Source organism: Elephas maximus, chromosome 3 (assembly GCF_024166365.1).
Source record: "Elephas maximus indicus isolate mEleMax1 chromosome 3, mEleMax1 primary haplotype, whole genome shotgun sequence".
In the NCBI taxonomy this organism is placed as follows: domain Eukaryota; kingdom Metazoa; phylum Chordata; class Mammalia; order Proboscidea; family Elephantidae; genus Elephas; species Elephas maximus.
Window position 1 is genome coordinate 191,808,018 of NC_064821.1, and position 27,128 is coordinate 191,835,145.

The following is a 27,128-nucleotide window of genomic DNA, read 5'->3' on the forward strand; positions in this document are numbered from 1 at the left end:
ACAAACTCATGCCAAACTGACATAACTATTCTTAAATATATAATTTATCTAGCTAGTGATGGCACTGGGAGTGACAACAAAGCTACCTGAAGGTTATATTTTGGGAAAGGTTTGGAAAATTCATGCCCCAGCTAGTTTGAACAATCTTGGTCAAGTGGCTGAGCACATCCCGTTAACTAAATTGTGAATAATATATTCTGTTTTCTCTCCCATTTAGATTAAATATTGTCCCCAGTGCTCACCTGCACCAGACTTATCTTTCATAGCTCTCACCCGCACAGCCTCACGTTGACTGGTGAGCACACAGGAAACGTTGATGAAAACAGGTGATGCCATCTGCTGGAGAGAAGTGAAGTTGACCACTCTTACTAGGTAGATGGCCAGGCCAGGCGTGAGGGAAGAGTGCCTATGGCTAGAGACCACTAGAACTGGGGAACTGGGGAAAACCTTGGAGAAAAGATAAAATGCACTTGTTTAAAGGAAGAAAAATGTATTAATATGTTCAGTCTTAAATAACATTTCAAAAATTGTCAAAAGAGACCTGGATTTCTAATTCTAGCTAGTTTTCTGACCCTAAATAAGTCATTTACTATTTCACTCCCTTAGATGTGTTGAAGGATAAGGGAAGAACATGAGCTGCAAGAATAAAAGAGGCTTCAAAAAGTATTAATCTAGAATTTTAAAGATTGTTCTTTATCACCAGTCTTCCAGACTGACAAAGCTAATGATCTAGACTTTGCCCTGCTGGAACCAGTCTCGCATGGTGAAGGGGACGACTTTTCTTCATTCAGTTTATGAATTTCCTATAGTGATCTTTATCTGGTCACTCAGTGCTGTATGATGGATTGCTTTTGTGTGGACTTGCCATGGTCTTGTGACTCCTGCCCAAGTGATTGGGTGGGACTGTGCAAATAAAGGAATTATTGCCCACCAAGGGGATTGGTCAGTTTTGCTTAAAAGAGAGCCAATTCCAGAGCAGAGAGAGGATCCCACCACTACCAAGGAAGAACAGCCAGGAGTGGAGCGCATGTCCTTTGGACCTGGGATTCCTGTGCTGAGAAGCTCCTGAAACTAGGAGACAGTTTGAGAAGTGGCAGAGAAATGACGGCAGGAGACGGTGCGGTAGGCTTCCCCACCCACAGTACGAGAAAGCTGAGTGCCTTTGGGCAGGAGGCTTGCTGGCAGTGTAGGGTGCCTCTGGGCACTTAACTGGCAGAGCTAAAGGAGTTTTGTAACACCTGCCTAAACAGGGCAGACGCCAAGGGCCAGGAAGAGATTAGTAAAGATGGCAGAGAGAGAAGGCATGTCTGACTTCCACCTCATAGTAATCAGCCGTGGGCTGTTGATCTTGGTTCTCTTTCCCCCTTGGGAAGTTAGAGGAGGTCAGATGCCACTCCTATCCAGCTTTTACACTCAGTAACCATCCCATGGAAACCCTGGTGGCGTAGTGGTTAAGAACTGTGGCTGCTAACCAAAAGGCTGGCAGTTTGAATCCACCAGGCGCTCTTTGAAAACCCTATGAGGCAGTTCTACTCTGTCCTACAGGGTTGCTATGAGTCGCAATCGACTCGATGGCAACGAGTGTGGTTTCTGGTTTTTAACCGTACCCTTACCATTGGACTGAGAATGAAAAATCTCTTTTTTCAAGTCCCTCATCTCCAGTGTTTTGGTTCAGTATTAACGTACCTCTAGCTTCTCAAGAACTCTATCCACTCCCAGTATTCTTATCTCCCCGATGTCATGTTTGTGGCTAAGAACCAATTCTGACTGATTGATGTAAAAGGCTGGGATGAAAGGAATGAGGATTCTTTGCATTCCGTTCTTGCTACGTTCACTCATGAGCGTGGCCCACCCATAAACGGAGGTGTCAGCTACACTGAGGGCCTGCAGCAGCTCCTCGGACTGGGATCGAACCGTGATTAGGCAGACATAAACCCCTGAAGAAAAGAGGAAAACCATCATGAAGACTCAGAGGCTCTACTGAGCCAGGTGAATTAGGATAGGAAGGAAAAATGGTAACGTGTAAATGCAGCAGAAGAGAAGATATGAACTTAGTTTTGAGTACTCACTATTAGCACACTATGGGGAGATAAGAAAAGGAGAAAGTCTGAGGGAACCCACAACTGAACATGTTGCCTAAGAATACCATTACTGATAATTCAACATACTGGAGAGCACTAAATAATAAAGTACAAACGGGGAAATTTAGTACTGAGGGGATATAGAATGAAGGAGTGGTCAGAGTCCCTATTCCTGTTAATGGTATTATTTTTCTAGTTATCCATGCTCAGACATAGATTGTCTCTTGACATCCTTTTCCTTCATCCCTATATCCAGTCATTCTCCAAATCTCGCTAACTCATCCTTTGGAATGTCTCTGACATCTGCCTCCTTTATTAGTATTTATTACTTTGGTCCATACCCACCTCAATGCATGCCTGGATTATTGCAGTTGCTCCTTCACTGTCCTCCTTGACTCCCTTTCTTCTTGCCTACCCTATAACCCCTTCAAGACCTGTGGGACATCCCACCCACTTTTTATGCCTCTGGAGTTTTTTGGAAAGGGGGTAGCCTAATTTTAACACATTTTAGCCTCAAGGTAGGAGCTTCCTGAAATGCCTGAAACTAAAAAACCCTAAGTGGGAGCCCCATTTTTGTGTAGATGGAGCATTGTCTTAGGTGATACCTCCTGGATGTGTGAATTTTCTAAACTTTTGACAGGTTTGCCTTTATTTTATGAGATAAGCCTCCTCACTATGTTTCCCAGTAACTATGTTCTCTTGACAATGTACTTATTGTGAGAATAAGCTATCGCCAATCTTAATTCAGTCATAGTGGCGATTTTCTCCTTTATGCCATTTATTGTTTTCAGGTGTTACTGGCTCTCTTCTACCTTCTGAACAGTAAATATTGCCTTTCCAATAAGGAATAATGCATTGCAGTGGCATTTTTCAAGAGACTGTAATGCCAATAAGTTATTCTTACCCTGCATTCAACCTTAGGGCCCAATCATTGCTTCCACATGTAGCACGTGGACTGCACCACTGTGAGTAGTTCGGCAGCATTCTAGGGCAGCTGTTTCTGCTTCTTAGCTGTTAATACCCCCACGTGTCTGTCAGTTTGGCATACTGTGGGGGCTTGCCTGTTGCTGTGATGCTGGAAGCTATGCCACCAGTATTCAGATACCAGCAGGGTTACCCCTGAAGGATAGGTTTCAGCTGAGCTTCCAGACTAAGACAGACTAGGAAGAAGGACCCAGCAGTCTACTTCCAAAAAGCATTAGCCAGTGAAAACCTTATCAATAGGAGCAGAACACTGTCTGATATAGTGCCGGAAGATGAGCCCCCCAGCTTGGAAGGCACTCAAAAGATGATTGGGGAAGAGCTGCCTCCTCAAAGTAGAGTCGACCTTAATGACGTGGATGAAGTAAAGCTTTCGGGACCTTCATTCGCTGATGTGGCACGACTCAAAATGAGAAGAAACAGCTGCAAACATCCATTAATAATTGGAACCTGGAATGTACGAAGCATGAATCTAAGAAAATTTGAAATCATCAAAAATGAAATGGAACACATAAACACCTATATCCTGGGCATTAGTGAGCTGAAATGGACTGCTATTAGCCATGTCGAATTGGACAATCATATAGTCTGCTATGCTGGGAGTGACAACTTGAAGAGGAATGGTGTTGGCATTCATCGTCAAAAAGAACATTTCAAGATCTATCCTGAAGTACAACGCTGTCAGTGATAGGATAATATCCATACGCCTACAAGAAAGACCAGTTAATACGACTATTATTCAAATTTACATACCAACTTCTAGGGCCAAAAATGAAGAAATAGATTTTTATCAGTTGCTGCAGTCTGAAATTGATCAAACGTGCAATCAAGATGCATTGATAATTACTGCCGATTGGAATGCAAAAGTTGGAAACAAAGAAAATGGATCAGTAGTTGGAATATATGACCTTGGTGACAGAAACAATGCCGGAGATCGAATGATAGAATTTTGCAAGACAAACGACTTCTTCATTGTAAATACCTTCTTTCACCAACATAAATGGCGACTATACACATGGACCTCGCCAGATGGAACACACAGGAATCAAATTGACTACATCTGTGGAAAGAGACAATGGAAAAGCTCAATATCATCAGTCAGAACAAGGCCAGGGGCTGACTATGGAACAGATCATCAATTGCTTATATGCAAATTCAAGCTGAAACAGAAAAAAATCAGAGCAAGTCCACGAGAGCCAAAATAGGACCTTGAGTATATCCCACCTGAATTTAGAGACCATCTGAAGAATAATTTGATGCATTGAACACTAGTGACCGAAGACCAGATGAGTTGTGGAATAACATCAAGGACATCATACGTGAAGAAAGCAAGAGGTCATTGAAAAGACAGGAAAGAGAGAAAAGACCAAGATGGATGTCAGAGGAGACCTGGAAACTTGCTCTCGAATGTCGAGCAGCTAAAGCAAAAGGAAGAATTGATGAAGTAAAAGAACTGAACAGAAGATATCAAAGGGCGTCTTGAGAAGACAAAGTATTATAATGACATGTGCAAAGAGCTGGAGATGGAAAACCAAAAGGGAAGAACACGCTTGGCGTTTCTCAAGCTGAAAGAACTGAAGAAAAAATTCAAGCCTCAAGTTGCAATAGTGAAGGATTCTATGGGGAAAATATTAAAAGATGCAGGAAGCATCAAAAGAAGATGGAAGGAATAGACAGAGTAATTATACCAAAAATAATTAGTCAACGTTCAGCCATTTCAAGAGGAGGCATATGATCAGGAACTGATGGTACTAAAGGAGGAAGTCCAAGCTGCTCTGAAGGCATTGACGAAAAACAAGGCTCCAGGAATTGATGGAATATCAATTGAGATGTTTCAACAAACAGATGCAGTGCTGGAGGTGCTTGCTCGTCTATGCCAAGAAATATGGAAGACAGCTTCCTGGCCAACTGACTGGAAGAGATCCATATTTATGCCTATTCCCAAGAAAGGTAATCCAACCGAATGCAGAAGTTATAGAACAATATCATTAATATCACACGCAAGCAAAATTTTGCTGAAGATCATTCAAAAACGGCTGCAGCAGTATATCGACAGGGAACTGCCAGAAATTCAGGCTGGCTTCAGAAGAGGACGTGGAACCAGGGATATCATTGCTGACATCAGATGGATCCCGGCTGAAAGCAGAGAATACCAGAAGGATGTTTACCTGTGTTTTATTGACTATGCAAAGGCATTCGACTGTGTGGATCATAACAAATTATGGATAAGATTGAGAAGAATGGGAATTCCAGAACACTTAATTGTGCTCATGAGGAACCTTTACATAGATCAAGAGGCAAGTGTTTGGACAGAACAAGGGGATACTGATTGGTTTAAAGTCAGGAAAGGTGTGCGTCAGGGTTGTATTCTTTCACCGTACCTATTCGATCTGTATGCTGAGCAAATAATACTAGAAGCTGGACTATATGAGAAGAATGGGGCATCAGGATTGGAGGAAGACTCATTAACAACCTGCGTTATGCAGATGACACAGCCTTGCTTGCTGAAAGTGAAGAGGACTTGAAGCACTTACTAATGAAGATCAGAGACCACAGCCTTCAGTATGGATTGCACCTCAACATAAAGAAAACAAAAATCCTCACAGCTGGACCAATGAGCAACATCATGATAAATGATGTTTCAATCAAAAGATTGAACTTGTCAAGGATTTCATTTTACTTGGATCCACAATCAACAGCCATGGAAGCAGCAGTCAAGAAATCAAGAGATGCATTGCATTGGGTGAATCTGCTGCAAAGGACCTCTTTAAAGTGTTGAAGAGCAAAGATGTCACCTTGAAGACTAAGGTGCGCCTGACCCAAGCGATGGTATTTTCAATCGCATCATATGCATGTGAAAGCTAGTCAATGAATAAGGAAGACCAAAGAAGAATTGATGCCTTTGAATTGTGGTGTTGGCAAAGAATATTGTACATACCATGGACTGCCAAAAGAAAAAACAAATCTGTCTTAGAAGAAGTACAACCAGAATGCTCCTTTGAAGCAAGGATGGCAAGACTGCGTCTTACATACTTTGAACATGTTGTCAGGAGGGATCAGTCCCTGGAGAAGGACATCATGCTTGGCAAAGTACAGGGTCAGCGGAAGAGAGGAAGACTCTCAACGAGCTGGATGGACACAGCGGCTGCAACAATGAGCTTGAGCATAGCAGTGACTGTAAGGATGGCTCAGGACCAGGCAGTGTTTCGTTCTGTTGTGCATGGGGTCACTATGAGTTGGTACAGACTTGATGGCACCTAACAACAACAACAACAACAGCTGTTAATACTGTTTTTGTTATAATGAAGAATACATAGTAGTGGTAATTTTCCTGAGATTCAAATTCCTTTAGTTTTATTTATTTGGCCTGTAAGTACTGCTTTTGCAGTAATGAAGAATGCATTATAGTTGTAATTTTCCTGAGATAAAACATCTCTTGGCTTTGTTTATTTGGTCTGTAAGCACTGCTTTTGCAGTAAGGAAGAATCCATTGTACCATGTTTTAAAAAGTTTCATGAAAAAAAAAAATGGCTAAGAAGCAGCAGACTACCATAAAATGTATGTGCAGTCATTACCAGGTGCCTTCATGTTTTACTTCACTGGTTTTGCAAACTTTCAAGAAATAAAACTCAAAAAAAAAAAAAAAAATCCAATTTTATCACTGACTCATATTGGCATGATTTATGTCATCCACAGTCTGCTGGGACATACATGATCCCAGATAATGTGTATCAAAATCCATAACTCATAACAAAAATTCTGAATTGGTCCTTTAATCAGCATGACTTCATTAGTGAAAACACATACTATCAAAAAATTCAAAGGAGAAAATAATTGGGTCTTGAAAGGGATATACTGCACCTAGATACTTCCCTTTAAAACTGCTTTCATCTTATTTTTGAAAAAACTTCTTCAGGGCTTTATATTGCCTGGAATGTCCTGTTCTCATTACATCTGGCTTATTCCTGTCATCTTTCTAAGGGTCATTTCCTTAGGTTTGATGTAGATATTCCTTTCTTTCTGCTGTCCTAGCATACCATGTATATCTCTATCCTATAGCTCATCACCCTGTGCAATAATAGTAAGAGAGTTAAAAGCCTTGTCTTATGTTTTGTTCCTCCACTGCCAGTACTGGTACCAGGCATATGCTTGGTGCCCAACAATTTCCTGAATGAGCCTTCCTTTAGTGGTTTTTCATTACTTGTACCATTCAAATTGCCTAGTCTAGGATTAGACTCTCTCATGATGTAGCACTCTCCCTGACGTAGCACAAATGTCTTAGATTTGACACGAATCCTCTCATTTTAGATCAGTTGCTTTACAGTTATCCAAATGTCATGCCTCTTTCTACTCTCCACCCTGTTAATGCTATTTGGTTGGAATATCCTTCAGTTCAACAACAAACATTCAAACACTGTACTTCATGCTGGGGATGAAAGATGAATGAGGCACAATCCAAACCCTCACAGAGACGATGGAGACTAAGAAGAAAATAGTAAATTATAATAGGATGGTACGCACTAGGACACAGAAAAGTACAGGGTGATATAGAGGGCATGTATTAAATATTTGTTGAATGGATTGAACACAAATGTTTATTGGGAAATATTCCACAGTTATATATCATGAAATTGGGACATATAGCTGCAATCAATAGGACAATTATATAAATATGAAAATAAGGGGGAAACTAGATGCAACTGGTGGAACCTACCTTTCTCCATGCTGAAATTTGACTGGATGTGAAACACTTTACTTGCTGGAATGTCTAGCAATGTATTACTGAACTGTACATGGCACAGCATGAGGGTATCTGGAAGAAGTATTGTTGTAATGGCCAAGACCTGACTTGGTGTACAGGAGCCTAATAAGCAGAGAAGAGGCAAATAACTATGTCACTGACAAGAATTTGTAAAAGGGGAGACAATTATATGAAGGCAATTCAGTATCATAAAAAGAAAACAGGCAAGAAAGAGGCTGAAGTTCTGCGTGGTTTGCCCAGCTCCGTTGTCTCTTGCTATAATCAAGGTGAAAGAACAGTTTAAATTCTTGCCTCTGCAAGTTTGTGAATGACTATGGTGGGGCTTCCATTATCGATATTATAGGTGCTGTCCTCTTCCTAAGACTTTTGGAATTCTTCAGTGGGAATAAGACAGATTACGAGGAAATTGGATAGCCATCATAAACAAAGTACTACAAGGAAATTTAGGAGGACAGTCAGTTTATGTTAATGGGAGAGGAGCAATTCAGAAAAGGAGGGTGAGAATGCTTGAACAATTCAAAGAATGTAATCAATGGCATTGAATTGTACATATAGAAATTGTTGAATTGGGGTGTGTTCAACAACAACAACAAAGATAAAGTATAAAAAACCAGTGCTTTCAATCAGTTCTGAACAGTTCAGTCATGGCTGATGGAAACAAGAACAGCATACGTGTTGCACAGCAACCAAATCTCTGTCGCGTCAGCTTTTGACCCTCATCAGGAAACTTTCATGAGCCTGAAGTGGGAGATTGGATTATTGGCAGGACTGTGGACAGCGTCACATATTCAAAGCAGCTCGGTTGGGCGCCATCTTTGAGCAGGGTCCGCTGCCTATTTCCTACTGAGGTCATAAGCTGACAGCCAGAGATTTGGTTGCTATGCAATGCGTATGCTGCCCTAGTTTTCCTTGGCCCGGACAGAGCTGGTTTGAAGCCCTGCCTTGTTTCCGTCGGCCACGCCTGAACTGTTCAGAACTTGTTTGAAGCCCTGTGAAAAACAAAACAAAACAAGAAAGTACTACAGTTGGGAGGTAGCTTTTAAGTCTAGGAAGATTTGTTTTTCATAACTGATTGTATGCAAATGAAAGATCTTTGAAACTTTATCACAAGTAGTGGCTTAACAGGAACCATATGACCAGCAAGAAATAAAATGATGCCACAGTTGGGTCAGCTGTAATGGGTGGCATTCTTCTAGAATGAATAGGAATTGGCATCCTGCTAACAAGATTTGCCCTTGTACAGTTTCTCAATGGTCTCAGTTTGCTGAGGCTCTTGCCCAGTTGCCTGCAGTTCAGTGACCATCCTTATCTTTTGGAGATTATCAACAAGATCAAAGGGACTGTTGCATGAGGTTTCTTAATAAAATAAATTGTGGTTTTAGAAAGATTGTGGAGAAGGGGAATTGCAGTCTTTTTAAAACCACAGGTAGACAACAATGGTTGAATATGCTAACAAGCAACATTTCATAATTTTTCTCTGAACATTTTAAAAAGATAGAATAATTTTCTTTATCCATACATAAATTGTATTTATAAAAAATATCTAATAATGTGAAAAATATGTCACATACTTAAAAGTTGAAGGGCAAAGGGACAAATAAAGTTAAACTTATGTAAGTTTTATAGACAGTAATGATGTTGTGGACTTCTCTGCTTGATTTTGACTGCCTGCCAAACAAAAAAACCCTAGAATTTGTTCTTTCTTAAAAAAAAAGAAAACAGGAATGAAAGAATATTGACTTTGGAGTGGGACATATTTACCACTTCTGCCACTAACTGGTTATTACCTTGTCCAAGTTACTTGCTTTTAGCTTTGGTATTCTCATCTTTAGAATGAAGAAAATAACCACATGATAAACCCATTACCATCGAGTCGATTCTGACTGATAGCGACTCTACATGATAAGATTGTTAAATGAGATAAAATATACAAATTCCTAGCATAGCGTTTGGGATCTATTAGGAGCTCCTTGTATTTTAGTTTTCTTTCCTTTTTGTTTTCTTCGACCATAAATTAGAGCCTAATGTAGAAGAGTTGGAGAAACAAAACCACACAGTAAGGCTATTTGCTAATCAAAAAACATTTCAGATGTAATCTAACCCAATAATTCCAAAATATGGGGAAACTTTAGAAGAACTGATTCCCAGGCTTTATCCCCTGGTGGCATAGTGGTTTAGAGCTACGGCTGCTAACTAGAAGTTCAGCAATTCAAATCCACCAGGCGCTCACTGGAAACCCTATGGGGCAGTTCTGCTCTGTCCTATAGGGTTGCTATGAGTTGGAATTGCCTTGACAGCAATGGGTTGGGTTTATCCTGACTTAATAAATCTCTGGATGGAATATTAGTAATCTGTACTTTTAAAAAGTTTTTTTGGTAACCTTGGTAATCAGCCGTGTTTGGAAATCCCTAGTCTTGGCTACCTCCTCCTCTCAGGCAAGGTTATTTATAACTAGAAAGACAATAATGACTAGATTGGGCCTATTTTAAAACCTCAATCCAGTCCTAATTTATGAGTATCATAGCCCTCTATGATTTACTTGTTAAGATGGGGCCAATTTATAAATTAAAGGAAACTTGGGTTACTAATCCAAAGGAGTAAATGAATTGAGGGAAATTAGGAACAATGGGAACAGTTACCTGGACCTATAAAGAAATTCCTGACCTTTAAGATTCACACCATTTCTGCCAGTGGTGATGAAAAGCTTGAACTCAGTTGAATTGGGGGTATTCGTGAGGTAAGTCTTCATGTCGTAACTGAGGGTTAATCTTGATGATGCATTGACCACCACCTGTCAAAGGAAAATCTATGCCTAAATTCTTAGAAAATTTGCTTCCCTCCCTCCCCACCTGTTATGGATTGAATTATGTCGTCCCAAAATATGTGTTGTAAATCCTAACCTCTATGGCTTTGGCTATAATCCCATTTGGGAATGGGCTGTCTTTGTTATGCTAATGAGACAGGATTAGTGTAGAGTATATTTTGAGTCAATCTCTTTTGAGATATAAAAGAGTAAATGAAAGTTAGCGAGAGAGATGGGAGAAGATTGATGCCAAAACACATGGAGATTTCCAAGGAACCAGGAAGCAGAAGCTGAAGAGACAAGGACCCTCTCTCCAGAGCTGACAGCGACAGAAAGCCTTCCCCTAGAGCCTGTGCTCTGAGTTCAGACTTCTATTTGAGAAAATAAATTTGTTTGTTAAAGCCACCCACTTGTGGTATTTCCGTTATAGTAGCACTAGATAACTAAGGCAGAATTTGGTACCAGAGGAGTGGGGTGCTGCTCTAACAGATACCTAAAATGTGGAAGTGGTTTTGGAATTGGGGAATGGGTAGAGGCTAGAAGAGTTTTAAGGTGCCTAATAGTAAAAGCCTAGATTGCCTTGAAGAGACTGTTGATAGAATTGTGAATGTCAAAGGAAATTCTGGTGAGGGCTCGGAAGGTAGTGAGGAGAGCTACGGAGAAAGTCTCTGTCTTCTTAGAGAATACGTATGGCACAAGCAACAGAACGTTACTAGAAATACGGACATTAAATGTGCTCTTGGTGAAGCTTTAAAGAAAATGATGACTATGTGATTGGGCAATGGAAGAAGGGTGATGCAGTGGCAAAGAACCTGTCTGAATTATGTTCCAATGTCTGGTGGAAGGTAGAACTTATAAAGGATGAACTTGGATATGGGGCTAATGAGATTTTTAAGCAAGGTATTCAAGAGGACATGTGGTTTCTCCTTGTTGCTTATAGTAAATTGCGAGAGGAAAAAGATGGACTTAAAAACGTACTGTGCAAAATGAAAACAGAACTTAAAGATTTGGAAAATTCTGTTGTACAAACTAACACACATATCCTAGAATGTTCACCAGGGACATGGCTACACAATCTTTTGTTAAAGGGATTAAGCCTGTGACTGATGGATCTATCCAACTGCCACAGCAGAAAATCCATTAGCTTAGACTGAAGGGGACAGAGAAAGAATGAAAGGAGAGAATGCTGTCTGTCTCTTGGAATTCTGTAGGCAGGAAACAGGCCAAATGAGCTACATCTGTTGTCCTCCAAGAAAATAAAAGGACCATTTCTGGAGCAGCTCGAACAGCAGCAGAACTGTTGGAAGGAGCAAGGGAAGCAGGGTCTTCTCAGTTTCCAAGAGTGAGGCCACTGGCTCCTAGGTCTGAAAGAGTTGTATCTTCACCAACTGGGTTCTGGAATATGAGGTTGCTATTATTAAGGTGTACCAAGGGGATGGTACTGCCACCCAAAACTGAGGGGGCAAATCTGCCATCCCAAGGGGCAAAAGAACTCAGGATAAGTTGGGGCTGAGAGGGTGGGGTCGCCACTGAGATGGACTAGGAGAATGGGGCCACCTAAAGCCAGAGGGCCTGGAAAGCGGAGCTGAAGCCCAGGGTCCAGAGGTCTCCAGCCAGAATCCAGAGAGCATGGCCAACACCCAGAGTCTGGAAGGTGAGGCCATTGCCTAGACGGTCTCAGAGAAAAGAGGATTATTTTCAAGACTTGAGAGCTAGTGTAATTTATTTTGCTGAGTTTTAGACTTGCTTGGTGCCTGTTTTCCCTTCAATTTCTCCCATTTGTAATGAAAATGTCTACTTTGTTTCTGTTCCACCATTGTACTTTGAAACAGATAACTTGTATCCTAGTTTTCACAGGTTCACAGATGAAGAGGAAATTCACCCCAGGATAGAATATGCCTAAAGTCTTATCCATATTTGATTTAGATGATTCAGAAGATGATATTTTGGACTTGGAGTTGATTTAAAACTTTTCAGATGATGTGATGGGGTGAAGGTGTTTTGCTTGTGCCAAGAACATGAATTTTGGAGGGCCAAATGGTGGAACGTTAGGGATTGAATTATGTCCCCCCAAAATATGTGTTATAAATCCTAACCTTTATGCCTGTGTTTACAATCCCTTTGGTAATGGGCTGTCTTTGTTATGTTAATGAGGCAGGATTAGTATAAAATGTGTCTTGAGTCATTCTCTTTTGACAGACAAAAGAGATTAAACAAGGGAGCAGAGGAGAGATGGGGTAAGAGAGATGCCAGGACACATGGAGATCTCCAAGGAACCAGGAAGCAGAAGCTGAAGAAACAAGGACCTTCCTCCACAGTCAACAGTAAGAAAATCTTCCCCTAGAGCTGGCGCTCTGAATTAGAATTTCTAGCCTCCTAAACTGTCAGAAAATGAATTTGCGTTTGCTAAGGCCATCCACTTGTGGTATTTCTGTTATAGCAGCTCTAGATAACTAAGACATCACCCCTTGTAATTTTTTTTCTTTTATTAGTATACTCATTCAAAAATATTTATTGAACCCCTACAATATATCCACCACTTATCTTAACCAAAAGCATCTGTTTCACACAAGTATAAATTGTCTTTTTAGGGGTCATGTATTTGAGAACGGCAGCCTATTCACCTTTCAGGAGAAAATAAACATTTTTTCTAGAAGGTCTTTGTTCATTGTGCCTTCTACCATATTTTGTATGGCTCCCTATTAAAATGCCTTTGAAGACAAATGCAACTTAAGAAAGTGTCACGGATTGAATTGTGTCCCCCAAAAATATGTGTATGAATTTGGCTAGGCCATGATTCCGGTATTGTATGATTGTCCAACATTTTGTGATCTGATGTGATTTTCCTATGTGTTGTAAATCTTATCGCTATGATGTCAATGAGATGGATCAGTGGCAGTTACGTCGATAAGATCTACAAGATTAGATTGTGTCTTAAGCCAATCTCTTTTGAGATATAAAAGAGAGAAGCGAGCAGAGAGACATGAAGACCTCATACGACCAAGAAAGCAATGCCAGGAGCAGAGTGTATCTTTGGACCTGAGGTTCCTGTACAGAGAAGCTCCTACACCACGGGAAGATTGATGACAAGGAACTTCCTCCAGAGTTGACAGAAAGAGAAAGCCTTCCCCTGGAGCTGGTGCTCTGAATTTGAACTTCTAGTGTCTCAGTTATCCAGTGCTTCTGTAACAGAAATACCACAAGTGGATGGTTTCAACAAACAGACATTTATTCTCTCACAGTCTAGTAGGGTAGAAGTCCAAATTCAAGGGTGCCAGCTTCAGGGGAAGGCTTTTTCTCTCCGTCAGCTCTGGAGGAAGATCCTTGTCATCAATCTTCCCTTGGTCTAGGAGCTTCTCCATGCAGGAACCCCAGGTCCAAAGGATGCACTCTGCTCCCGGCACTGCTTTCTTGGTGGTATGAGGTCCCCCTGTTTCTCTGCTCACTTCTCTAGTTTGTATCTCAAAGGAGATTGGCTCAAGACATAATCCAATCTTGTAGATTCAGTCCTGCCTCATTAACATAACTGCTGATAATCCCATCTCATCAACATCACAGAGACAGGATTTACAACACACAGAAAAATCACATCAGATGCCAAATGGTAGACAATCACAAAATACTGGGAATCATAGCCTAGCCAAGTTAACAGATATTTTTGGGGGACACAATTCAATCTATGACAGGAAGTTTTCTCTCTTTCCTTAGCTAGCTATAATCTCAACTTCCTTTGGAATTTAAAGTACTTTGCTTATGTCAATACACTTGTAATGTTCTGCCTTGTATTGTAGGTATTTTATACTTGTTAAAATCCCCATTAGATTCTAAGTTATTCAAGAACATAAATTAACCCTAATTTATCTTTTTTATATCCTGTACTGTGCCTTGTATATAATGCAAGTACTTAATTATTATGAGAAGATTATGATAATGATGACCTTTTTTTCCCTAAATATTTTCAATTTAAATTCAACATACCGTCTGTCTTAGTTATCTAGTGCTGGTACAATAGAAATACCACAAGTGGATGGCTTTAACACACAGGAGTTTATTCTCTCACAGTCCAGTAGGCTGAAAGACTGAATTCAGGATGCCAGCTCCAGGGGAAGGCTTTCTCTCTCTGTCAACGCTGGGGAAAGGTCCTTTTCATCAATCTTCCCCTGGTCTAGCGGCATCTCAGAACAGGGACCCCGAGTCCAAAGGACAAGTGCTGCTTTCTTGGTGGTATGAGGTCCCCCTGTCTCTCTGCTTGCTTCTCTCTTTTGTATCTTGAAAGAGATCTACTTAAAACCCAACCTAATTTTGTAGATTGAGTCCTGCCTTATTAACATAACTGCCACTAATCCCACCTCATTAATATCATAGAGGTAGGATTTACAACACAAAAGAAAATCATATCAGATCCTGAAACGGTGGACAATCACGATACTGGGAATAATGGACTAACCAAGCTGACACACATTTTTTAGGGGGTACAATTCAATCCATAACACTGTCCAAGAAGCTCAGTACTACCATAGCTTGCTTGCTATTTTTTTTTAAACATTCAAGGTCCTGAACACCCAAGTTAGCTACATTAGAGCTCAATGAGGGCAGGAGTTTTGTCTTTTTCACTTTTGTATTTCCAAAGTGCTTGGCACAATGCTTGGCACATAACAGGCCTTTGGAAGTGTCTGCTAGTTAATAAATAATGGGGATTTTACAAAGTGCACAAACTAGAATATAAGTGACCTTTTAACTTCTCTGTAGCATCTCATACCATGGAACATTCCCTCTCTTGCCTTCCATGACACCCTTTCTTCTTGCTCTTCTACTACCTACTCCCTTCTCAATCTCTTTTTCTAGTTATCTTCTCATGCCACCTCTGTTTTGGACCCTCTTGTATTCTCATGATACATGTTCTCTTTGGAGGTCATCCAAATTTCCCCTCTTTACCTCCATAAACTTATGATGAAGCCACCCTGATTTATTCTTTGATTTTCAAACACACCAAGTACTTTTATTTGCCTTTGTACATCTATTCTTTTCTGAAATGTCTTCTCCCCTTTTTTCTGCCAGGCAAATTTCTAATGCTCAAGACTCAGTTTAAATGTCACCTTTGGAAAACCTAGCCTTAATTCCCACAATCTGAATTAATGGCTGTCTTCTGTATTCTCAGAGCATTTGGCATACCACTTGTACAGCAATGATCAATTATGCTGTAATTATTTGTCATATATGTGTATGTATTTATGTCATCTCTAGGCTGTGAGCTCCTTTAAAATAAGGCATCTGATATCATGTGGTCACATATTGGGCAATTATCTATAAAACTGGGATAACGTTTACTTTGCAGGGTTGTGAGGAATGAAAATGATAGATGTACTGGATGTAAAATAAAAAGTAAAAAAAATAGATGATGCAAAGTCCCAAGCCCATTGTAGGCACTCAAAAAATGACAGCTATTATGCTTGAGGAATGAAAAGAACAAACAAGTGCTTTGGGCTCAGAGGAAGGGAGAGGTTACATGTATTCAAGGGGCAAATAAGAAAGGCTTCATAAAATCAACCCCATGTCACCTACTCAAAGATACCACTCTAGCAATCCACCCCACTCTCCTACATCAAATTTTCCCTGCACTGCATCATTCCCAAGCTATTATTTCTCACATCTTAAAAAACTAAAAGAAACTTTTGATCCCACCTCTCCCCTCCAGCTACTATCCAATTTCCTGCAATCCTTTACAGCAAAACTCCTGGAAAGATTGTCTATATTCACTGTCTCTAAGTCCTCTTATCCAGTTCTCCTATCAAGCTTTCTCTCCTATCTCTCCACTGAAGCTATATATCAAAGCTGCCAGTGACCTTATTGCAAGAACCATCAGACGTTTTTCAGCTTTCAGCTTACTTGACCTATCAAAAGTATTTGATGTGGTTGCTCACTCCCTCCATCCTTGAAATACTTTCTTCACTTGGCTTTCAGGACACCAGCCTCTCTGAGTTTTCCTCCTACTTCACTGATCGTTTCTTACAAGTCTCTTTTTTTGGTTACTCTTCTTCACTTGGACCTCTGAATATTGGAATGCTCCAGAGCTTAGTCCTTGGAACTTTTCTGTATTTATAATCATTCTCTTGGTGATCTAACAGCTTTAAATATCATCTGTATACCAATGACTCCTAGACTTATATCCAACTATCTCAACGTATCCATTTGACATCTAATAGACATATCCAATTTTACATGTCTAAAACTGACCAATCTTACCTCCAAAATGGTTCCACCTATAGTCTTCCCTATTTAAGTTGATGGTAACTCTATCCTTTTGGTTGCTCAGCCCCAAACCTGAAGTCATTCTTGAAACTCTCACACCCCTCATATAATCTGTCAGGAAATTCTGTTGGTTTTACCTACAAACTATACCTAGAATCTTATCAACTTCTCACCATCTGCTCTGTTATCACACTGGTCCACCATCATATCTTGTTAGGATTACTGCAATAGCCTTCCAACTGGTCTCTCAGCTTCTACCCTTGCCCTGACAGTCGACTATCAACCAGTAGCCACAGTGATCTCTTAAAAAGTAAATTAGAATTAGTCATTCTTCTGCTCTAAACCTCCAATTGCTCCTTAGCTCATTTAGAATAAATGTCAAAGTGCTTACAAAGACCTACAAGACTCTACATGACTAAAATCTCCATTACTTTCTGATCTCATCTCCTACTAGACTCACTCTCACTCACTCTTCTCCAACACTGGTCCCCTTGCTATTCCATGAAACACCAGGCACACTTCCACCTTGGTGCCTTTACACTGACAGTTTCCTCTGCCTGGGGAACTCTAAACCTCTTCCCCATATATATGCATGGCATATTTCTTCACATTCTTTAAGTCTTGCTAAAACATCATCTCAGTGAAGACCACCCTGACAACTGTATTTAAAACTGTCATCCTCAAGACCCTACCCTAACTGTGATCCTCTTTACCCTACTACTCTTATTTTTCTTTTCCATAGCACTTACCACTTTCAACATACTATATACAAAAAAAACCCAGTGCTGATGGTTTACCAATTTTTATTACTTAATAGCTTTCTTTCCCACCAGAAAGAAAGTGCCACAAAAGCAAGGATTTTATTTGTTTCTTTTGATCATTGCATTATCTCTAGTGGCTAAAACAATATCTGATACAGTGGATGCTCAGTAAATATTTGTTGGATTAATGAAGAATACAGAAAATGGCATTTGTGGTAGGCTATGAAAGATAAAACTTTATTAGGTAGAGATGAAGGTGATAGGACATTCAAGGTAAAATAAACAAACATACAGTTATAGAAAAGTGAAACGTTTAGCCAGAGAACATCATAGTCTAATGTGACTGCTAATTTACTGGGTACAGGACCCATCAATGACAAATCAGGGACTAAAATCTTGTTTCTTGAAGGTCTAATCAGCTCTTTTGTCATTATACTTCACAGCTACAGTCCATGTGACCAAACAGAGGCTAGAATTATTAATGATTAAACTGCCAAAGAGATTACAGCAAAGGTAATGCTGACAAGTGTCAAAGAACTATAGTAAAAGAGTTCTGCTTATTCTTTATAAATTGCTTTCTACTGTACTTCACAAAATTAAGAATCGTAATTACTATTTAGCTTTAAGTTCCAATAAAGTTTGCTGGATGGTTCTATATTTATTATGTGAGTGTATTTTCTAGGATGCGTTTTTAATCTGTATATCCTGATATATGAAAATAATCACCCCAATCTCTTCAACCCTGCTATAGTTAGATTTACCTCTCGGTATGTTTTTACTACTCCTGGGATGTCATAAAAGATTGTTGCTGTTCCTAGCCTCCTGGCCACTCCTACTCCAGTGACAATGTCTGTCTGTAGAATATTGTCGGCAGAAATCATCCACGTTCCTGGTTCTCCTAGGGAAAGACAAAACACTTGACTGCAACCTTTGATATAAATTGATGGTCAGTCTAACCTTATTCAGTAGACTATTCCAAATTATTAGACCATTCAAGCATATACATATCTCTTCTCAGGAGGAGGAACACCCAGCTCTGAGGATAAATTTCTTTTCTGAATATCAGGTCCCCTGAATATTTCACATCAGCAAAATAAAACAAGATACACTGCTACATCATTAGTTATTAGGGAAATACAAGTCAAAACCACAATGAGATGCCACTTCACACCTACTAGGATGGCTATTATCCCAAAAAAAAAAAAAAGGAAGATAAGTGTTGGCAAGGATGTAGAGAAACTGGACCCCTTGTGTATCACTGGTGGAAGTGCAAAATGGTGCACCCACTGTGGAAAACATTTTTGTGGTTCCTCAAAAAGTTAAACATAGAATTTATATATGACCTCGCAATTCCACACCTAGGTATGTACCCAAAAGAATTGGAAGCAAGGGCTCAAACAGATATTTGTACACTAATGTTCACAATAGCCAAAGGGTGGAAACAACCCAAGTCTCCATCAACAGATGAATATATATACAAAATGTGGTATACAATGGAATATTATGCAGCCGCAAAAAGGAATGAAGTTCTGATACATGGTACAACATGGATGAACCTTGAAAACATGCTAAGTGAAACAAGCCAGGACAAAAGGACAAAAGGACAAATCCTGTATTATTCCAGTTATACGAAATATCTAGAATAGGCAAATTCATAGAGATAGGAAGTAGATTAGTGGTTACCAGGGGCTTGAGGGAGGGGAAAATAGGAAGTTATTGATTAATGGATATACAGTTTTCTGACTAGAGTGATGAAAAAGTTTTGTAAATACACAGTGGCGGTGGTGGCAGAACACTGTGAATATAATTAATGCCACTGAAATGTATGCTTGAAACGGCAAATTTTATGTTATATGTATTTTATTACAATATGACGGAAAAAACAAAGACATATTGACCTTCAGTATCATAAGAGGAGCTACTTAGCTGGAGAATGTACCTGTTGTCCTTAGGAAAAACAAAACAACCTGTTTACATACAGGGATAACTATCTGATTAAGTTTTGTTCAGACCCTGCTAAGGATGAATCTGCTTTGAGCTGCTGATTGATGCCAGCAAGAAGACTGCAAGAAAGTGGCAACTGGCAGGAGCGTGGATGTGTTTACTTTGCCTTAAGTCTCAAGGTGGCAGAAGGATTTAGCCAAAGATTAGGCTAGATGACATCATCCTGGAAGACTGAGGGACAATCCTAACAAAACCTAGCAAAAGCAAGTAAAAAAGCCCTTGCTTTACTGACAAGACATATAGACTCATGAAATTGTAACTCTGATTGTCAACCTTAAAGCAGGTTTAGCTCACCAACCCTGGATTCCATGTTAGTATTGGTTGCTTGCAAGTCAGTTCTTATGTTCTTATAAGATTGGAGGATTTGACCTAGGCTGAATAGAGCTTCCTTTGTAGCAAGGCCAAGATATATAATGTTAAAGTCAGGTCCAACATTACATCACTTTATCTACACATTTACTCAGAGTTCACAAAGCCACACACTACCCCAGTCAGTCTTATTTGGATGCATACACTCTGGCAGTGCACACCCCTTTGGAATATGCTATATGCAAGCCCAAAGAATTCACACTGTCACTTCCTAACCAAGGACTGACTTTCTGTGATTTTGTTTAACTTAACAGTGCTTTTTAGAACAGAAGTACTGTGCTGCTCAAGAGTACAGTTCAGCCCAGTGAAAGGCCAAACCTTATTACAGTGATGTCATTAGTAGCTAGGCATTCAAGTATGTCTCATAAAGCTGTGTACACAAAGTCGGTTCTTAGAACTAAAGCTTTGTTGCTCTTTCCTCCCTTTAAAAAATTTTTTTTTTAATTGTGGTAAATATATAGGTAACAAAACATTTGCCATTTCAACAATGTTCACATGTACACTCAGTGACATTTATTATGTTCATTATGTTGTTCAACCATCACTATTAACTGTTTTTGAATTTTTTCATCATCCTTAACAGAGCAGCTCAGTGTCCCCCAAGAGCTGTGCGTTCCTCCTTCCTTTTGTTTCATCCTTTACTGCTCTTCAACTTAATAATTACCCTCCTCCAGAGGCTGGGAACAGGGACGAAGGCACGGTACCCTGCACTGTCTGCATAAATACCGTACAGAGCTGCGTATGCAATAGGCACTTGATAAATACTACCGGCTGACTTCTAATTGGGTGGCTATTGAGAGAAATGAGCATTAAAATGAGAAGTATCAATTAACGGGACAAATTATAAAATATACAAAAGTATCTTCTTCTTGTGAGAAGCCCTCAGATTTTAGATCATTTGGGAAAAATCCTCTAAGGGATGAGCTGCTTTCTAATCCTCAGAACGGTCAGTGTGTGAAGTTGAGAAAGAGAAGGTGCACAGACCGTGCTGGTTGACCAGGTGAGTACCGAAGCAGATGACATCTCCAACAAAGGTGAGCTTGGTATCTGGCTCAATGGCATGCTCTACAGTGACAGGAATATAATCTGCCATGCCTGGATGTCTCCGGTCCCAGAGCCCCACAAGTGTCACCCCTCTGTTCACAGCCTGAGCCACGTAAGTATAGTTCCTATTCCCTGGTCCAATAAGCAGCAGGTCATCTCTGAAAGTAAAGAGGAAAGGTAGAAATCTCTGAAAACTGCAATAGTAGGGAAACAGTTCTGGGGGCAGACCCTATCACAACATCTTACATTCAACAGCTTAAAAATTCAGGGTTCCACAATGGAGAGTAAGCAACTAGGGGCCAGGGATCAGGTCTGTTACATCTATTTGCATAGAGCCCAGTAAGGCTTTTGGATGGTAAAACTCCAGTTAGCTCTGCATGAGTCATTCTGTGGACTTGGACTTGACAGATACAAAACATTCTGAAACTTTCCTTCATTGAACAACTAATTACATTCTTTAACTGAGTCTGGTCTTTTTCCTATCTTAATGAAAAATAAAGATCAGATTCTGAGTACAGAATGTGAGAGGAATTTACTGGAGCTGCTATATAATACTAGCCTAATTTGTAAGATTTTTCCTACAGTGTTAACACTGTTCCCTTGACCTCCATACCTGTTCAGAGCCAGATAAAGGTGGGTATTGTGTGTGTGGAATTTCTCTCCGATGCTACTATAAAACTGAACAATGAAGGTGAGAGACATGCCCAAGGGGAAGGCTGAGAGGGTCCTTCCTGGGGCTGTGTACAGCTTGGGTTGGCTGCTCATTCGCAGGTATGTCACTGGTGCTACCTGTGGGAGACAAAACCTACTGGTACAGAGAGGATGCGTTAGAGAAAGCTGTGACCATATTCTGAGATTTATAATCAATGATAAAACAGGGTGGTGCTCCTCTTTCATAGAAAAAAAATAGCTCTTAATTTGAGATGACTTAAATCACAATGAAAAAGAAATATGATAACACAGGGAATGGCTTTTTAATTATCAAAGCTGTGGGAATGTGAAGAGAAGCTGGAACTTTTTTGAGGAAAGGAGTACAATTCATCTGTTTTGTGCAGAGTGCTCAATATTACTGTTGCATAAATGATCATTTATCAGGAATACTACACATTGTATATTCACACTGTCAGAGATAGCTATGGTACAGTAAGTGAAGTACAGTTTTGAATACTAGCTTCATCATTTCATAGTCTCATTTAACTGTTCTGGGTCACAGATTTCTTATTAAATGGGAATAATAGGGTTTTTGTGGTGTTTAAAAGAGATAATATACAGGACCAACATAGTGTCTGGTATATAACCTGTTGCCATTGAGTTGATTCCTACTCATAGTGACCCTATAGGACAGAGTAGAACTGCCCCATGGGGTTTCCAAGGCTGTAAATCTTTACAGAAGCAGATTGTCACATCTTTCTCACGTGGAGTGGCTGGTGGGTTTGAACCACTGACCTTTCAGTTAGCAGCCAAGTGCTTAACCATCGCACCATCAGGGTTCCTTGGCTGGAATATAAACCCGTTTCCGTCAAGTCGATTCCGACTCATAGCAACCCTACAGGACAGAGTAGAATTGCCCCATAGAGTTTCCAAGGAGTGGCTGGTGGATTCGAACTACTAACCTTTTGGTTAGCAGCCAAGCTCTTAACCACCGCACCACCAGGGCTGGAATACAGCCTAAAAAAATCCTGTGTTAGAATGACTTACCTCTGAAGTCACTTCCAATTCTAAGTTTTTATAAATTTTGATAGCAACAGTTCTATATTCCTTCCACACCAGGCTTTTTGCCATAGCTGCTCAGAAGACAATCATACCAGTTTGAGGTTTATCTCCTTCATATCAAGGACTCTTTTTTTAATGTCCACTTTTACCATCCGTCAGTTTGTTGTACCATTTTGGTTGAGCACTGCTATGATGTTGGAAGCTATGCGACTGGTATTTCAAATACCAGCAGGGTCACCTATGGTGGACAGATTTCAGCAGAGCTTCCAGACTAAAAGAGACTAGGAAGAAAGGGCTGATAATCTACTTCTGAAAATTAGCCAATGAAAACTTCATGGATTACAACTGAACACTGACAGACTTATTTGCTTTGAGAACATGTCAGCAGGAGGGATCAATTGCTAGAGGAGGATATCATGTTTGGTGAATGTTATGGATTGAACTGTGTCCCCAGAAATATAAGTTGTAAATCCTAATCTCTATGCCTGTGGTTATAATCTCATTTGGGAATGGGTCTTGTCTTTGTTATATTAATTAAGCAGAATTAGTGTAGGGTGTATCTTGAGTCAATCTCTTTTGAGATATAAAAGAGATTAAATGAAAGCTAGCAAGAGAGATGAGGGAAGATTGATGCCAAGACACATGGAGGTCTCCAAGGAACAAGGAAGCAGAAGCTGAAAAGACAAGGACCTTCTCCCAGAGCTCACAGAGAGAAAGGCTTCCCCGAGCCAGTATTCCGAATGAAAACTTCTAGCCACCTAAACAGTCAGAAAATAAGTTTCTGTTTGTTAAAGCAATCCACTTATGGTACTTCTGTTATAGCAGCACTAGATAACTAAGGTAGAATTTGGTACCAGAAGAGTGGGGTGCTGTTCTAACAGATACCTAAAATATAGAAGTGGTTTTGGAATTGGGTAATGGGTAATGGCTAAAGACTAGATTGCCCTGAATAGACTGTTGATAGAATTATGGATGTCAAAGACGATTCTGGTGAGGGCTCAGAAAGAAGCAAGAAGAGCTACAGAGAAAGTTTCTATCTTCTTAGAGAATACATATAGCACCAGCAGAAGAATGTTGCTAGATATAGGGATATTAAATGTGCTTCTGGTGAGGCTTTAAAAGAAAATGATGAATATGTGATTGGGCAATGGAAGAAGGGTGATGCTTTTTTTTTTTTATTATTGTGCTTTAAGTGAAAGTTTACAAATCAAGTCAGTCTGTCCCATATAAGCTTATATATACCTCACCACATACTCCCACTTACTCTCCCCCTAATGAGTCAGCCCGCTCCCTCCTTCCAGTCTCTCCTTTCGTGACGGTTTTACCAGATTCTAGCCCTCTCTACCTCCCATCTCCCCTCCAGACAGGAGATGCCAACACAGTCTCAAGTGTCCACTTGATACAAGTAGCTCACTCTTCATCAACATCTCTCCCCAACCCATCGTCCAGTCCCTTCCATGTCTGATGAGTTGCCTTCAGGAATGGTTCCTGTCCTGGGCCAACAGAAGGTTTGGGGACCATGACTGCCGGGATTCTTCTAGTCTCAGTCAGACCATTAAGTCTGGTCTTTTTATGAGAATTTGGGGTCTGCATCCCACTGTTCTCCTGCTCCCTCAGGGGTTCTCTGTTGTGCTCCCGGTCAGGGCAGTCATTGGTTGTGGCCAGGCACCATCTAGTTCTTCTGGTCTCAGGATGATGTAAGTCTCTGGTTCATGTGGCCCTTTCTGTCTCTTGGGCTTATAGTTATCCTGTGACCTTGGTGTTGTCATTCTCCTTTGATCCAGGTGGGTTGAGACCAATTGATGCATCTTAGATGGCCGCTTGTTAGCGTTTAAGACCCCAGATGCCACACTTCAAAGTGGGATGCAGAATGTTTTCATAATAGAATTATTTTGCCAATTGACTTAGAAGTCCCCTTAAGCCATAATCCTCAAACCCCCGTCCTTGCTCTGCTGACCTTCGAAGCATTCAGTTTATCCCGGAAACTTCTTTGCTTTTGGTCCAGTCCAGTTGAGCTGACCTTCCGTATATTGAGTATTGTCCTTCCCTTCACCTAAAGTAGCTCTTATCTACTAACTAATCAGTAAGTAACCCTCTCCCACCCTCCCTCCCTCCCCCCCGTAACCACAAAAATATGTGTTCTTCTCAATTTATATTATTTCTTGAGATCTTATAATAGTGGTCTTATACAATATTTGTCCTTTTGCATCTGACTAATTTCACTCAGCATAATGCCTTCCAGGTTCCTCCATGTTATGAAATGTTTCACAGATTCGTCACTGTTCTTTATCGATGAGTAGTATTCCATTGTGTGAATATACCATAATTTATTTACCCATTCATCCGTTGATGGACACCTTGGTTGCTTCCAGCTTTTTTTTTTTTTTAAGCTTCAAGTGAACATTTACCATTCCAATCAGTCTGTCACATGTAGGTTTACATACATCTTACTCCCTTCTCCCACTTGCTCTCCCCCTATTGAGTCAGCCCTTTCAGTCTCTCGTTTCGTGCCAATTTTGCCAGCTTCCCTCTCTCTCTATCTTCCCATCCCCCCTCCAGTCAAGAGTTGCCAACACACTCTCCAGTGTCCACCTGATTTAATTAGCTCTCTCTTCATCGGCATCTCTCTCCCCCCCACTGACCAGTCCTTTTCATGCCTGATGATTTGTCTTCGGGGATGGTTCCTGCCCTGTGTCATCAGACATTCTGGGGAGCATTGTCTCTGGGATTCCTCTAGTCTCAATCATACCATTAGGTATGTTCTTTTCCTGAGAATTTGGGGTCTGTATCCCATTGGTCTCCTGCTCCCTCAGGAGTTGTCTGTTGTGTTCCCTGACAGGGCAGACATCGATTGTGGCCGGGCACCAACTAGTTCTTCTGGTCTCAGGATAATGTAGGTCTCTGGTTCATGTGGCCCTTTCTGTCTCTTGGGTTCTTAGTTGTCGTGTGACCTTGGTGTTCTTCCTTTGCCTTTGCTCCAGGTGGGTTGAGACCAACTGATGTATCTTAGATGGCCGCTTGTTGGCATTTAGGACCCCAGGAGCCACAATTCAAAGTGGGATGCAAAATGTTTTCATAATAGAATTATTTTGCCCATTGACTTAGAAGTCCCCTCAAACCAAGTTCCCCAGACCCCAGCCCCTGCTCCGCTGACCTTTGAAGCTTTCACTTTATCCCGGAAACCTCTTTGCTTTTAGTCCAGTCCAATTAGGCTGACCTTCCTTGTATTGAGTGTTGTCTTTCCCTTCACCCAAAGCAGTTCTTATCTACAGATTGATCAATAAAAAGCCCTCTCCCTCCCTCCCTCCCCCCTTTGTAACCACAAAAGTATGTATTCTTCTCCGTTTTTTCTATTTCTCAAGATCTTATAATAGTGGTCTTATACAATATTTGTCCTTTTGCAACTGACTCATTTCGCTCAGCATAATGCCTTCCAGATTCCTCCATGTTATGAAATGTTTCAGAGATTCGTCACTGTTCTTTATCGATGCGTAGTATTCCATTGTGTGAATATACCACAATTTATTTACCCATTCATCCGTTGATGGACATCTTGGTTGCTTCCAGCTTTTTGCTATTGTAAACAGAGCTGCAATAAACATGGGTGTGCATATATCTGTTTGTGTGAAGGCTCTTGTATCTCTAGGGTATATTCCGAGGAGTGGGATTTCTGGGTTGTATGGTAGTTCTATTTCTAACTGTTTAAGATAACGCCAGATGGATTTCCAAAGTGGTTGTACCATTTTACATTCCCACCAGCAGTGTATAAGAGTTCCAATCTCTCCGCAGCCTCTCCAACATTTATTATTTTGTGTTCTTTGGATTAATGCCAGCCTTGCTGGAGTGAGATGGAATCTCATCGTAGTTTTAATTTGCATTTCTCTAATGGCTAATGATTGAGAGCATTTTCTCATGTATCTGTTAGCTGCCTGAATATCTTCTTTAGTGAAGTGCGTGTTCATATTCTTTGCCCACTTTTTGATTGGGTTGTTTGTCTTTTTGTGGTTGAGTTTTAACAGAATCATATAGATTTCAGAGATCAGGCACTGGTCGAAGGGTGATGCTTTTTATACAGTGGCAAAGAGTTTGTCTGAATTCTGTTCTAATGTTTGATGGAAAGTAGAACTTATAAATAATGAACTTGGATATCTGGCTGATGAGATTTCTAAGCAAGATCTTCAAAGGGCCATACGATTTCTCCTTGCTGCTTATAGTAAAATGCGAGAGGTAACAGTTGGACTTAAAAATGAACTGTGCAAAAAGAAAACAGAACTTAAAGATTTGGAAAATTCTGTTGTACCATCTAAGGACACATGTCCTAGAATGTTCACCAAGGACATGGCTACACAAGCCTGTGACTT

At 40.4% G+C, this 27,128-nt stretch overlaps 1 protein-coding gene across 1 annotated transcript in view; it reads right to left on the reverse strand.

Annotated features, from left to right (window-relative positions):
- The window catches only part of NUP210L (nucleoporin 210 like), a 145,105-nt gene that overhangs the window by 3,607 nt on the left and 114,370 nt on the right, over positions 1-27,128 (reverse strand). The window contains exons 30-36 of the mRNA XM_049880588.1: positions 21,668-21,843; positions 20,995-21,212; positions 18,399-18,535; positions 10,489-10,615; positions 7,777-7,926; positions 1,687-1,937; positions 243-447 (exon numbers count right to left, since the gene is read on the reverse strand). Coding sequence (XP_049736545.1) covers positions 243-447; positions 1,687-1,937; positions 7,777-7,926; positions 10,489-10,615; positions 18,399-18,535; positions 20,995-21,212; positions 21,668-21,843 — 1,264 coding nt within the window. The remainder of the gene's footprint in view (positions 1-242; positions 448-1,686; positions 1,938-7,776; positions 7,927-10,488; positions 10,616-18,398; positions 18,536-20,994; positions 21,213-21,667; positions 21,844-27,128) is intronic.